Raw genomic sequence first — 14,563 nt, 5'->3', positions numbered from 1 at the left:
ACTGCTGCATACTCATCCTCTTCCTTCTTCCCTAGGGCATGTTTTCGGGTCCTGCAGCTGCATCCAGTTACCACAGCCATTCCAGTATCCTACACGAGGTTCTGTAAGGGTGAAGCATTCCACTGTTCAACATTGCCTTCCAGCAATTAGCGTACTTCTGAGATCCTATGTCATTGCAAGAAATTGAACTGCTTTATAAAGCAAAATGGTTGTCATATTGTGCCCAGTCTGACTGATGAATCCACATACACAATCTGAAATTACTTCAGTTATTATTAACATAATTGGGTTCAGATTGACTCTCATTCTAGGTATGGAGCATCTCACCTAATTGGAAACGCAGGCCGTATACTCGGAATTAAGCTAATAGACATTTGCAGCAAATGAGGATTTCTCTGTTATTCTATGAACCTCAGTGCTATCCTAACAACGTGAATGACTTTCATGAGGATTATAATTGAGTGTATTATGATTTAAATCTTCTACAAATTCCTTAGTATTAGCTGAAGGTAGCATTAGTGCTAAATAGGATTACTTTTTCCCCCTTTCACAGATAAACAATTAAAGCATAAACCACATCCAAAACAGACAACTCTTAACACCATGATTAACTATGACAATCCAGTTTATTTCTCTGTTAATAAATCCTCCTTCTTTACAGCACTAGAAACCAAAACCTAATTTTTAAGACCCTATACTGTAAGGATATGGAGTGGCAGCAGCTGCCCTGCTGTTGGCTCCACACCGTGCAACTTCCCTGCAAGACCTGTCCTATTCCATTGAGAGTCTACAATCATTATTTTACTATAAATATTTGAAAAGCAGAACAATGAACAAGTAAGCTTTACAACAGAAAATACTTCATTGTAAGACTGCTTCTTCTGGGTTTGGAAAGAAACGGGAGAAAGATGGGTTTGGAAAACTGATTGTACAGAGAAATGAAAACCTTGCCTTGTGTGCTAGTATTACCTGAAGTGATACACTGAACTTCTTTTGATACACGCTGACGCGGATTAGCCTCTCACAACCCCTCTTCAGGGAGCGCCCACATGAAATATTTACACTGCAAACATGAGGAAAGGGGAAGAGCTACATGCTTTAAGGGACACTGGAAAAAAATCTAGATTTCTGAGATAGTTAGATGCAAGCTTCTCACACCAGGCCCTGACCAGGACAGTGTTGCATATCCCTGAAAAAAATACTTTCTTGCAGGACAACGGGTCTGCAAGATGGAAAAACCTACAGCACCATATTCCCTTTCAAATGCCTGCCGTGCTCTTATTCAGGCACACAGCGTTTCTGTCTGTGAAGTGCTTTTTGGATCCCAGCGGCGAGGTCCTGTGGAGTCGGACTCTCTGCAGTGCAGCTCACAGGGATTCCTGCTGCTTCCATGGCTTCAGCTGTCGTTGGACCGATAGCAGCAAACTGAAATGACGTTATTTACAGTTACAACAGCGCAGTCAGGTGCAGCACCAGCTCTCACTAGTTACTCGGGTACGTACCCCTCCTTTGCTGACATTGCCGGTGTTACCAACTTGTATGGCTGAGCTTACTAAACTGTACTAACCATTTCAGGTTGAAGAGTCTCAGTATTAAAAACCGCCTACGAATTGAGCTACTTAGAAGTCACTTAGGAAAGGTTATTATTTATCTTGCTATTAGAAACATTGACAGCTCTTAGTCCCGTGAAACAGGAAAAGTGAGAGGAATTTTAATATGCCTCAGCCTGATTCAAGCAAGAACTGTTTACACCTTCACATTACTAAAAGAAAAGAAAGCCTATACCCAGTGGAGACTGGGTAAGTTAAACTGGGGAAATAATTCTAGGTGAAAACAATTACTTTTTTTAAATAAATGGCTCTCAGCTATATAATCACATTTGTGTTTACTCTCTGTGCATTTGCTATAATGTGTTTTTTTTCAGAGAAAGAAGCACAAACAGAAGAGAAAATGAAGGTCTGTAATGGGTTTAACAGCTTTCCCTTTTCTCATTTGCCCACACCAAACCTACTCCCTATTGTATTTCACCACTTTTAAAGAGAGTATACCTTGATATGGCTGATAAAATCCCCTGAAAGCTTCTGAATGTGCTGGAGGCAAAACTTGACACCAGATGGACTGAAGAACACGATACATGCTGGAATTCCCTGTGTAAAAGTAACCACAGGTTGGCATAGATTACTCACAAATTACTCAGCAGTGTATGGGTACACTTTCACATAAAACCCTTCAACTGTCTCTATATGGACGTGGAGTGTTTTTATTGATGAGACACAGCAGGTATGCCAACGGAAAGGGTTTCCTGTGGTGCAGAGAGCCTGCCCAGCCCCCACGTACCACAGAGTGCTGAAATTCAGGTGTGACTTCAACCAAATGCGTTGTCACACAAGCGCTTGGTGATAAATGCACTGCCAGGGTTCTGGAGCTGTTCTCATTTTCCTGCTCTGCAAGAAAACTTGGCAAGTTCTTTCTCTGCTCCATCCCCATTTCTGTCAGTTCTGCACAGGCACCCTGTTGCCCAGCTCCTGAGGTTTACCCCAAGTTCTGCCTGCCCTGAGATGCTCTGGCAAAGGTGAGGCGATGCCTTAAAACCGCAGACTCTCAGAATAAACCTGCCATAAGAGAGCAGCAGCAATCTTCTGGAGCCAAATAAAACTGCACAATTCTGTCTGGAGTGAAGGTCCCAAGCTCCTGAGCTGCAGACCTAAAGCACATGCTCACTTTATCGTGATTGTCTGACAAGAAAGATACACTAGTTCCACTTAGAGTACATCTGTTGTTAGTTTATAGCACGTGACTTGGTAGCCAGCCTTAGCTCGTGGAGGCCAGAATGAGAGTTTCACACAGTGCTCTTCACTGTCCTCACAAATTGCTCAACACTTGTCATTTTATGTCAGCTCTCCACACACTAAATACATAACCACAGCAGCACCAGTTAAGGACAACTAAAAAGCGCATGAGAAACACATTTTCACAGCTTTACGCTTAAACCAACATCTAATTGCAGCAAGTGAGGAGTGCCATCAAAAGGTTTCAGAAAGTTACAAAATGCGTATGTACCATTGACTGACTTTTGTAACGGCTGTAAACTACATACCGTGGGGATCAGAACTGCAGTACCCACCGAGGAGCACGGGGATACTGCCGTGTATCATCGACTGCCCGTGCCATAACCTTTTAGGGCCTCTTGAAAAAGAACTTCAAAATCAATATGTAATTTAACAAGATGTTAATGCGCAGACTTTAAAAGGAGGTGCAATGTGCTCAAGGAGGCCAAGTCTGTGTAATAAGGAAAGCCTGCGTTTTGCAGAAAATTAATCCTACGTATGATGTGGGTGCCTACAAATGGAAAATTCAGAAAGCCAATCTTGAAAAAATAAAAGCAATTATTAGTACATTCAGATCTTTTACTATGCACTGATCCTTGCTTAATGACATTTACTAGATGGTTTTAAAAAGAGAAAAACAATAATTAGCAAATAGATCTCAACAACACATGTCAACAGCAAGTCACTGCTCTAACACTTCCAGTGAGATCATTAATGCATTCACAGATCGCATAATTGGAGAAAGAACGCTGAAACTACGTAGGGCAGATTACTGCTGGATTCTGATTTGTAATATACAGCAAAGATGTCCAGTGAGATTTCAGTTACAGTAATAAAAAATAATAATAAAGCTGTTCACTAAATATCCTCGCTAAATGTAATTTCTGACACTACTACTGAAAAAGTAGTTGTGTCCAGCTGAAAGGAATAAACTGAATATGTAATTAAGCAGTTATTTCCCGGTAATTCTGAAACACATCTGTTTTGAAAGTTAGACAAAATGTGGAAGGATTTGTTTTCTTCAAAGGGAGGCACTTCCAGGCTCATTTGTAATTCCCATAACAAGTAGCTAAGGGACTCACTCTCTGTCTGAACCTTCTGCTATCGGACTTTGTTGATAACCAACAGGGAAACGAGAAGCCTATGGAGGATATTCTTGTATCACCACAAGTATCCTTTCCAGACAGCTGAAAAAAAGGAGTACGCTGCTAGGTATTATTGTATACCCCCAAAATTCTCAGCCTACATCAGCATCCAGTACCTGTTGCGAGAAGTAACTGCTCAAAGATTCTTGCAGATCAGTGTGTTGCGTTGTTTGATAAACGGTAAGGCTTTCCAGAGGTATACCTGGGATCATGATATACATTCATAATTAAACGAGGTTTCATTAATTTCTATCATTTCAATAAAAGACTCTCAACATACTAATTGCAGTTAAGTGTACCATTTTAGGCTTTAAAAGATAGATAAAAAATTCTGTGAGGCGCTTGCAGGTATTTCTAGAGTTGCAAGGTATACCAAAGCACGCGTAACCAGAGGAGCTCGGAGCACGCCTCGCAGCTCGCAAGCCTCGCAGTGTTTCTGTGACACCTTCCATCTCACAGCTGGGAACACCAGGGGACAACAAGGCGAATAACCCTGCCCCTGTCAGGCCACAGCGCAGTCCCAGAGCTACGGGCAGCAATCCAGCCTCACAGGTTTTAATCCCATCCTCTAACTTCTAGCCGACATAATGGCAAATTCAATTTTTACTTATTAAAATGTGGTTCGCAAGCTTTAGATGAAACTTTTCTCATAACCGACTAATTAAAATGAGGCTCCAGGGGAAGTTCAACCTTTTTCTTTAAGTACTGTAGGAAGTACTTCTCTTTTCAGGGCTCCACAAGGAAAAAGAAGAGCTGAGGAATTAGGTTTCTCTCCTGTAAACAAACAAGAACTTTAATTAACTTGCATGTGTAATAAAGAGGAAACAATACATTGAATATATTTTAAAAGGATCGAATGTTGAACACAGCAGTAAATGCTGCGTGCTTCATCACAGACACAGCTCTAAGATAACTGAAAACATCTGCAGGGCAACTGCATCCGCAGTTCAGAGGACAGAGGCTACACTTTGCATGTACATTAAAAAATATTCCATAACTATAATATGAACACATTGGCTAAAAAGATCTCACAAAAGACAAACTGCATTTCTATTCCCCCTGCCAGTCTACAAAGCAAAACAAGTACCGTGCAAGTTATCTCCTCCTCTTCCTCCTCAGAAACACGATCTCCCTCAATTTAATACCGAAAATCTTAGTCCTGCTCAATACACGACAGCTCTCTCTATAGCGACGAATGATCAGGCAGACAAAGAAGAGGGCTGAAAAGTTTCAGTCTATCTGCCTATCTGAAATTCTTTTTTTTTTACTTGCCCAAAGAAAAATTATTCTACTTCCACTGCTAGGATGGAAGTAGGTATCCTCGCTTGCTCTTCTCCTTTGAAACTTTAGTTACTCTTACACTGCTGAGGTGTGAAAGCCCCTTGGTAATTCTGGAAGGACCTTCCCGATACATGGCTGCTGATAACTTACCTCTTGTGATACACCTGGGGTGCAGTTTCCACAGGTTTTGTATGTTTGTAATACGTTACCAGAGGAGCAAAATTTAAAAATACCACCAGGGGATTTTACTCATGTTACCATCTCTTTGGTTACACCTCCTGCACTCCTGAGGCCACCCTGTCCCCGTGCACTATGCACATGCCCACACACCGAAGAACACTGACCGTGATCAGGACACGGTGAATGCAAACAGCTGGCTCGGAAGAAAGAGCGAGCACTCTCTGTGTGAGACTCGCAATAAATCGCTGGGCTTAGGGCTTAAACTAATAGTTTTGGAAGGTTTTTCACTAGATTTTATCTCATAAAAGTGAATATTGACACTAGGCAGACAATAAACAGCATTTTAATCAAGGAAGAATTCAACTTTTAGACAGGAATTTAACCGTAGACTTTTTTTGTACAGTTTGCCTTTTCTATAAATAACAGAAAATTTCAAGATGGAATTCTACACAGCTGCACGCAACTTTGCATTCATCTTTCAAAATAAATGAGAGTTCCCCAACACATCTTTTTATTACTAATTCAAGTATGTTAATACATATGTTTAAGAGATGACTACTAGAAAAATAAATGCTTTTTCCTAAGTGCTGGAATAGACTCTTGGTTTGTAGCAGTGAGCATCAGAGATGCCCCCCAGGAAAAAAAGGAAGGACAGCATAGTAAAAATGAAATGGAAAGACCCTCATTAGGAGTCAACACAGATACCTTTGACTGCCCTAACTGCACGCTGAAATTTTATTAGAAACTACAGATATGCTTGTAACAAATTACAGGAAGGAAGAATGAACTTGGGACAGAAGTAAAACAGATTTTAATATAATAAAACCAAGTATCTCAGCATTAATCCTCCTACAACTCATGTCAGTTAATTGAAATGTCAATGTCATACCTGTAAAGAAACACTAATCTCCTACTTCTGTAGCCAACACGAATGTTACACTGTAATCAAACTAGAAAAATATTTGCCTTGAAAAGAGAGTAAAGCTAGCTAGCAAAGGAGTAAATTCTTTTATTTTCCCAGTCATAAGTTGAAGTGGGTACCAAAGCACAACAGGTGAATAACAAAAGAAATATAATTACCTCCAATTTTATTTTTACTCTGACAATAAATTCTATTGATATGAAAATTTAGAGGTATTTTTTTCATTTACTTATAATTTTATGCATAAAGAAAAATAAATATATACATAATAGGGAGCACGACGTAATTTAATTCGTACTTCAGAGGCTGTTATAAACCACTTGATGAGCTGAGAACATATAAATATGCACAATCCAATAACTCACTGAGCATGGTTATATATTTAACAACAAGCAGTCCCCAGTGATTGAAATTCACCCTTTGGTTATCAAAACTGAAGGGTATTCAAAGGCAGGCGTTTCTGCACGGGTAATGGAAGTGCTGCAGCACCGTGTTAATTTAAATAGCCTGCTGGCGTTCTGGATCTCAGCACCCTCTACGTAGAAGGCTGTAAAAGCCACGGATCTCTCTTTCCCTGTGGTGGCTGCCAGAAGCTGCTGCTGGCTCTGGATTGAACTTCCCTGCTCTCACCAGAAAGTGCTGTTCCCTGCCTGGCTCCTGGGGCTGCAGCGGTGGGAGGCAAAGCCGGCAAACAGCCACGGGATCAAACACGGTCAGAAGTAACAGGGTCTGAACCAAGCGGCTCCCAAAGGAGGAGGAAGAGCCAGGATGACCCTCATCTGGACCGACAAAATAACCGAGATACTACGATGCAGTAACTGTGCCAGTCACAAGCTCTCCAACAAGGACTTTTTCCACTCGTGGTACCACACGCATTGCTTCCTTTAGACCTGATCCTATTTTTTTTTCACATTCATACAACAGAAGAGACACGTATTTTTCTCACCTTCCTTCTCAAGAAAAAAGCCTCCATCTGTAAACTGGCAAACATTAATTCATTACCAGAGGTAGAATTCCTAGCACTAAAAAAACAGCTAAAAAACACCTCTGTTTTAAAGTATCTGTTGAAGACTAGACACGGGTTATTCCTCACTTACAGAATTTTGACGTTGAAAATTTCATTATTAATTTTCAGAATTTATCATTTAATCTTTTGTTGGCGACTATCATTTTTATCATGAAATATTCCACATAATTAAAATACTTTATTTGCCAATTAATTAAATAGCACTGACCCTAAAAAACACTTGCCAGCTCCAATCGCATTTTACTTTTACCTTAGATCTCTGCTACTACGCAGGCTTTGCTAATCAACGCACTCTTTCATAACTAACAGCCAAAAATAACGTGTCAGGGCTCTTGACATCATTTCCACTACTGCAGCGCTTAGCACCTTATTTAGCAAGTTCATAAAGTGGGTCAGCAGTAGGGCTTTTAAACCAGCAGATAGAATAATTCATCCAACATCTAGAATAACTGCACTGATTGTCCTTTGTTTCCCTGACCAGGGTTAGCCGGAGGCGGACTGGTGACTGTGACTGACTGAATAACGTGGATTTTCAAAGCGTGGCTCGTTCTCTGTTCAGCTAGTGGACCCTGCGTGAGCCTCTAGATGAAGGTTTCTGTTTCCCTTTCTAAATTTGGGGCAGCAAATCCTTCCGCAGGGGACATACCCTTGTATCAGACTGAAAGCCATCCTCTAATTTCCCAGAGACTTCCCTGCTTTCTCACGTGAGCCGGGATGTGCCCCAGGCTGTATAAAAGCACAGAGGAGGATGTGCCAACTAAAAGGTTCCTGCTGAGATACTGAACCTTCGGTGTGATTATCACCTAGTACAAAGATTATTTTAGCAGCGAGTTTCAGAGTGCTGGGGGACTAATTCTGCTGGCTTATTTTGGCAGCTGTTCGTCCCAGCAGATGCTCAGACAGACACCTTGAAGGCAGCACGTACCTCAGTGGTGGATCCCTGGAGCACCACCACGTGCATCAGCAGCTCTGAGGTCAAACGCACAGCACTGGCAGCTCCTGCTTTATGACATTTTCACCCGAGTTCTACAAGCTGGTCTGCACAAAAACACAGCCTCCTTTTTCACAGCCTGTACTGACCCACCCACACAAAAAATTAATCACCCCCTAAGCCTAAAAATGTTTCGTATTACTATTGGAAATTTTAACAAATTACAGTAAAAAAAAAAAAAAAAAAAAAAAGAGGGAGTAGACTTTTAAAATTACCCAACAACTGATATAACATTTAGAAGCTGCAAACAGACCAGCGTTACAGCTTTAACCATAAAAAAATGGTGACACAAAACAGAAAATCATTTGAACTAACGCTTCCTGCACCTTCTTCAAAACCACCCTCCTTCCGTGCTGACAAAACAGATTCCTCTGAAGCCACATGCTAATCCTGAGGAGAAGAGTTCCCCGTATCTACTTTGAGCTACGGCAGTGAACAATCCCCAGCACCAAGTGGGCTGAGGCCACCTGAAGTTCACAGAGAACCAGCACATCTACAGTCACCGGCATTTAAATCTTACGATTAAGCAGCAATTTCTAACTATTACAGCCCTGATCTTTTAGTAAAAAAAATACTCTGTCTCCTGGCTCATACAGCATTATTAATCAATGAGAGAGCCTAAGATTTCATGTAAATGAATATTTTGTATAGGTATTTCACAATATCTTTTATCGTCTTTTAGAGGTATCACCCACATCCCCAGAAGCTGAATTCACAGGTTCTACATATAGGAGATACATGCAGTACGGATTGCTCCGCTTCACTACGCACTCAATTTTATTTATAGGAAATGCTGAAACAATGGAAAGTACATTAGCTTAATTTAAGTAGAAGATTTTTAGATACTTACTTGAGCAAATATATTCAGCTAATTTTTCAGCGTTTCCAGACTTTTCTCCTTGTGGAGTAAGGCCAATTTCTTCCACTATAACCAAAAGCAGCAAAGAAAAGCGTTCAGACTGATGAGAACAAATCGTATTTACTGTCACAGAAACATGAGATGAAAAGGGAGACACGACTTGAACCAAGCACGCAAATAATTCTTTGAAAAGCAAAAAAAAATGGAGCACTTGAAGTAATAACATGCTTTGAAAATCTGATTTTGGCTCTAGAAAGACATACCTGAAAGAATTACAAATTAAGAATTCTGGGGATAGCTAAGCTGTTTCGGAGAATTTTTAAACTCTTGTACCCGAAGCGGTGAAACAGAAAGCCCTGTCTGACTATGCTGAACGGGCGGCAGCTCCTGGCATGGACTGCTTGCAGCCAGCTTCCCAAGGAGCGGATCGCTGCTTTTTCTAGTGAAGGCTGGAATCCTACTGGAAAATCTGAGAGTATAACCTTGCGCTTCTTTAAGCAAGTAAGCAGGGATAAGACAAACCCTGAGAAGTTAACTAGTTTGGGACTTGACTCATTCAAGACGGTTGTTAGGTGTCACCAGTTGGTGATCCAGTGTTGTTGTTACCAGTCTGCCTGAAAAAATACATCAGTAATTATCCAAATTATTTTTGGACTAGGAGCAGAAAAACTTCGAGACTTTGAAAATTCTCAGATGCTAAGTCTTTTCGTAATATTTCCTGGGTAGTTCAGTGGAAGCTAAAGCTGCAATGCAACTTTACAATAAGAAAGGCTTTCACAAACTACAATCTACATTGCATTTTTGTTACGCACCAAAAATATGTATTACACCAGATTAAAACCACTGTCAAGACAAATCAAACAGCTGGCGCACTGAAGTCAATGTGGAGCGTACTGCTGACTTCGTTTTGGTAAATACCTCAAAGGAACGCTGAGGGAAAGATGGGCCAGTGCATCAAACTTCGTACAATCTCAGACCATCATGCTATAAATCCTTTCATCCTTTTTCATTTCAAAGTGAATAAAAAAAAACCCACATGCAAATTAAGAATAAAGGTTTCTTCTTTTCTGATCAGTTTTTAAACTAGTTATGATCACATTACAATAAAAGTAGTGGAAAACCAGAATCTGGATCCTCTGCTAAAGTAAGCATGTATCGTTCTAATGTGTATACAATTACTTGTCTACAAAATTATCCATTTATAGAACTTACCTATTTCTTTTTTCTGAGCACCCTTGAATAACAGATAATACTCCAAAAACTTTACTTACAAGACCGACTTATCTAAGACTTCTTTTTCTAAACCCAAGCTTACCTAAGGAAGCTGTAGCTCTTCCTACCACATACGCAGGTTTGGTATTCCACCTTAGTTTAAGAGATTTTGACCAGGCTGAAAAACATTTCATTAAATTTAAGCATGTGGCAACAATATATGAATGCTAAATGAGCGTTTTTAAACTTCTGTTTAATCTACAAATAGAGCAAAATAATAATAACTAACACTGCGCTACACATTTCAGTAAATCTGGATGTACAAAATTAATTTCTCCAGTATTTTTTTCATTGTGTAAACAGCAGTCTACAACTTGTTTTTAAAAGCTTAATTGGAGTAAACAGCTTTTGCTAAGTAGCATTTTTAATGCACATATGCCCTATGCCAGATCACATGCAACTTGCAATGTTCATTTATATTTTGGCATTAAGGACTTGGCAAAACTCATAGGAAAAAAGGCGTATAGTACAAAGGGAGATTCAGACATACAAACATGGTTTAAAATTGAAGGCTTAGGCAGAAAACAAATATAACATTCTATGACAACAAATAAAAGGGGAAAAAATTATATCCATGCACTACAGTATTCTATAAAGCAACACTTCCCTATACAAGAGAAATATAGAAACTCATTATATTTCAAACATGAACCAAAAATAAGTTATCAGCTCAGGAATGAAATATACCTGAGACCAAAATAAAGTTACTAGGAAATGGTTTTCCTCCTTCAGGCAGTAAGTAGGTTATAGGTTACATTTCTTCCTTCCGGCTACCTGACGCCTATGCCTGATACCCTAATGGGTCACAACCAGATACACTGTGTCTTTTACTGTCTTGTCTTAAAACATAGCATAGGACGTTGAGTTCCTTTCTAGTATTCTTGAGGGAAAAAATTAGAAATAGAAATGACAACAGTTAAAAAAAAAAACAACCCAGAGGAAACTACTCTAAAGAAGGAAAAAGATAAGAATTTATTACCTTTGATAGGAACTAAAGACACTTTTTATTGATTAAAATACATATTTCAGTAGCTGCCAAAAGTCCTAATGAAGATTAGGACTAGATAAGAGATTACCCTTGACCAAGAATCCTAAAATATAGTCCTCTGTTGTTGAAAATGCTAAAATAAGCTAACAGTCTCAGTGTATTCACTGCTTACTCAAGAGCGTAAGCTTACTCGCTGTACATTGATTAGTATGACTACAGCCCAAATACGGCGCAGATGAAGTCATAAAACAATTTAAGTGTAATCAGAAACTCAAAGCCAGAAGTTATCACTTAGAGTAAGATTTTAGAAGTGTTTACAAGGATCTGATAGATCGTTGGTATGGTAAATTCTATTTAGCACTTTGCAGGATTCTTACAACTAATCTGTCAGCTTTTATGTATCACCATTTTTTCACCACTTTTTAGCTAATACTTCATTCACTTGAGAAATTTTATATTCAAAACACAGGAATCTCTTCTGTAAGACTTCATATGAATTATACAGGCTCAGAAGTTAGCAGTGGCCTGTTTCTGTAACACGCTCCTCTCTTTCAAGAAGGAAAGTAGTTGGTAAGCAAAACTTGGCACTGCAGCAAAATTCTCCCTATGCAAGAGATAAGCACAACTGCAAAAGCTCACAGTAATTAGTAATTTGCACCAAAAGCTCTTTCCTTTATTTTACAATAACAGTGTAAGTGCGGAAAACCCAACCCTTAAAAACTCTGTTTAGCATGAGGCCTTTATGATGCCCAAAGAATTATGCGATGCAGCTTTTTTAAAAGGGTATATTCCGAACGCCTACTGCTGGGCAAAATAAAATCACAAACTTCACAGAGTACTAAACCAGAAAGAGTAGGCAATATAAATATGTACTTACCTTCATTTTTACTATTCTTTTTTAAACACATCTTGATGGCTTCTAAAGCTCTTGGACTGGTAAAAACTAGGCCTCCATAACATTCTGGATGAGAAAGCTACTTATAAAAAGTAAATTTAAGGAGTAAATTAAAAAAAAATAAAAATAAGTTGATAAATTCTTTATAAACTTGTGAAGAACAGAACAGCTTCAATAAATGTCTGAAACTGAACGGGGCAAATATTTCATTACTATCAGTAGCCAGAGTATTTGTAAGAGAAATTTATAACAAAGCTTAAATGCAGAACAAAATTTGCACAGATTGTATTCATTCTGAGAATCTGTAGGAATGGACAAGGATTCCTGTCACTGAAATGAGCTGGATGGATGGGCAAATGAAATACGAGGTTCTTACAATTCACAGAAGAGAAATGAACTGTTATTCCAAGTAGTAACAGAGGGTACTACTAAGACAGCTGCTTGCCCCCTGCCCCTCAAACAGCAGTTAAAATTACTAAGGGGCTCTTAAAGATCAGTATAAAAAAAGGAAAAGTGTTCTTGGATCACTTGTAAATGCAGATCATGACACATTCGAACACCTAACAAAGTTCAGTGCTGTTGGAGACTGTCAATAAAGGCAGAAAACCTTTTCAGGATTTTAAAATTAAATACATACATAGAAAGAAAGAGTAGAAAGAGAACACCGATTACGCAATTTTATTCCACATAACTAGGAGATGCAGTACAGAATTTCAGCAGAACGTAAGGGTGAACCTCAGGTAACCGTTAGTTGTCACTACAGTCTTCTAACTTTTTGTTGTGACAAAACAACTTTTTGTTGTGACAAAATGCCTCAGTACCTGTGACTACCTATGGTCCACCGACTAAATGTGAGTTCTATCTGACCAACTTAATTACTTAACAAGTATGGGCAAGGTACTTGATGTACAATACAATAATTGTATACAGCTCTGTGGAAACACAAAAAGAGGTACCATAAAGGGCATTATTAAATCAAGGTAAGGCATGGCATCTTGGCAACCATGGCCTAAATACTGTTAAAAATAAGACAACTGAAATCATTTACAACTTACCTTTTCAAATAAGCTTTCAAGAGATATGAATTCAAATGACAAAACTGGAATCAAAGTCGTTTCAAAGTTGTATAATCCTAACTCCTTAAAAAAAAAAAAAGGGGGGGGGGGGGTTAGAGCTCTTGAAATAGACCTCAAACAGTAGTTTTTCAAAGAACAGACTGAGTCAGTACAAATATTTTTTTTTTTATACTAAAGCAAAATACAAAGGCATCTTATTTGCTTTTGCTAGTGAATCTACTTTGGTTTTGTTAGTTATTTAGCATTACAACATAATACTAAACAAACAGCTGTGGAAATGAGGCCTCCTACGTAGCCACTGAACGGTTACAGCTTATACCAGCACTAACTCTGAAGTCCCGAAGTGACAAACAATCACCTAGTCCTGCAAATACTCCTGTACATCTCTGTAATTCTTTAAAGTCAATAGACTTGCTCTTATGAGTAAGACTTACTCACATGACTAAAGGCAACAGCAGAAAGACCACAGCAACAGGTAACCACTTTTTCACACTGCATTCCCAGTAAGGCTACTAACATTTTTTGTAAACTTAATTTTATCCATATGAACATAATCAATATTGATTAATTAAAATGAAATTGCTTTAATATCAGTACTTTACTGAGAGCTTTAACAGTGAATTCAATAAAAATGCTCCGTTAGTAAAATATTTTTTTAGTATGAGCAAATTTTCTAGCATGCTTTTTTCTCAGCGTAATTTCAAACACACACTCCTAATTTTGCTTATTTTTCTTAGAAAATATAATTTCAGACACACATTTCTCATTTTGATTAAGCACATTTTTCACTTGAAACAGTTTAATTCACCTATCTTGCTGAACGCGTGGCTCTATTATTTAATAGCGAAGTGACACAATTGTTTGTTTTTTTAAAGTTTACTCACTTCAATATAGGGATCTGGTCCTGAATCTTTGTCTTTGGGATCCTTCAGCAACAGAACCTTCATTGTTTACCAAAAGAACTCTGAAATACAACAATGGAAATTATCTAAATTAGATCTAGAGTACTTTCTACTGAACAGTGACTTTAATAGCTTCAAAGAAACTGGGTTGCTAACAGCTGCACTGCTCTCTATACCATGAGTAAGCAGTTAATGTA

At 38.8% G+C, this 14,563-nt stretch overlaps 1 protein-coding gene and 1 long non-coding RNA gene across 2 annotated transcripts; one reads left to right on the top strand and one right to left on the bottom strand.

Moving 5' to 3' along the window:
* Positions 1 to 607: 607 nt before the first annotated feature.
* Positions 608 to 14,544, bottom strand: UROS (uroporphyrinogen III synthase). Its single transcript, XM_037399817.1, has 9 exons — positions 14,349 to 14,544; positions 13,444 to 13,527; positions 12,371 to 12,467; positions 10,549 to 10,623; positions 9,225 to 9,299; positions 4,664 to 4,747; positions 4,090 to 4,175; positions 2,049 to 2,147; positions 608 to 1,425 (listed from the first exon to the last, which is right to left on the bottom strand). Exons 1-9 carry the CDS (start codon positions 14,409 to 14,411, stop codon positions 1,279 to 1,281), a joined length of 810 nt encoding a protein of 269 aa, XP_037255714.1. The 5' UTR covers positions 14,412 to 14,544; the 3' UTR covers positions 608 to 1,278.
* LOC119153374 lies at positions 1,426 to 8,595 on the top strand. Its single transcript, XR_005106124.1, has 2 exons — positions 1,426 to 1,494; positions 7,865 to 8,595. It is a non-coding gene; the product is annotated as an uncharacterized LOC119153374 (long non-coding RNA).
* Positions 14,545 to 14,563: the final 19 nt, after the last annotated feature.

This window comes from Falco rusticolus, chromosome 9, assembly GCF_015220075.1.
Source record: "Falco rusticolus isolate bFalRus1 chromosome 9, bFalRus1.pri, whole genome shotgun sequence".
NCBI classification, from domain to species: Eukaryota; Metazoa; Chordata; class Aves; order Falconiformes; family Falconidae; genus Falco; species Falco rusticolus.
Note: the sequence above shows the minus strand (reverse complement) of the source record. Positions and strands in the feature narration are given on the sequence as shown.

Bases quoted from the DNA above. Each gene is read 5' to 3' on its own strand.
- UROS (XM_037399817.1), bottom strand. From the start codon at position 14,411: ATGAAGGTTCTGTTGCTGAAGGATCCCAAAGACAAAGATTCAGGACCA. The intron at 13,528-14,348 runs GTGAGTAAACTT...TTTTTTTTTAAG, and splicing joins GACCAGATCCCTATATTGAA to GAGTTAGGATTATACAACTT. The intron at 4,176-4,663 runs GTTGAACTTCCC...TCATGATCCCAG, and splicing joins TACAGTACTTAAAGAAAAAG to GTATACCTCTGGAAAGCCTT.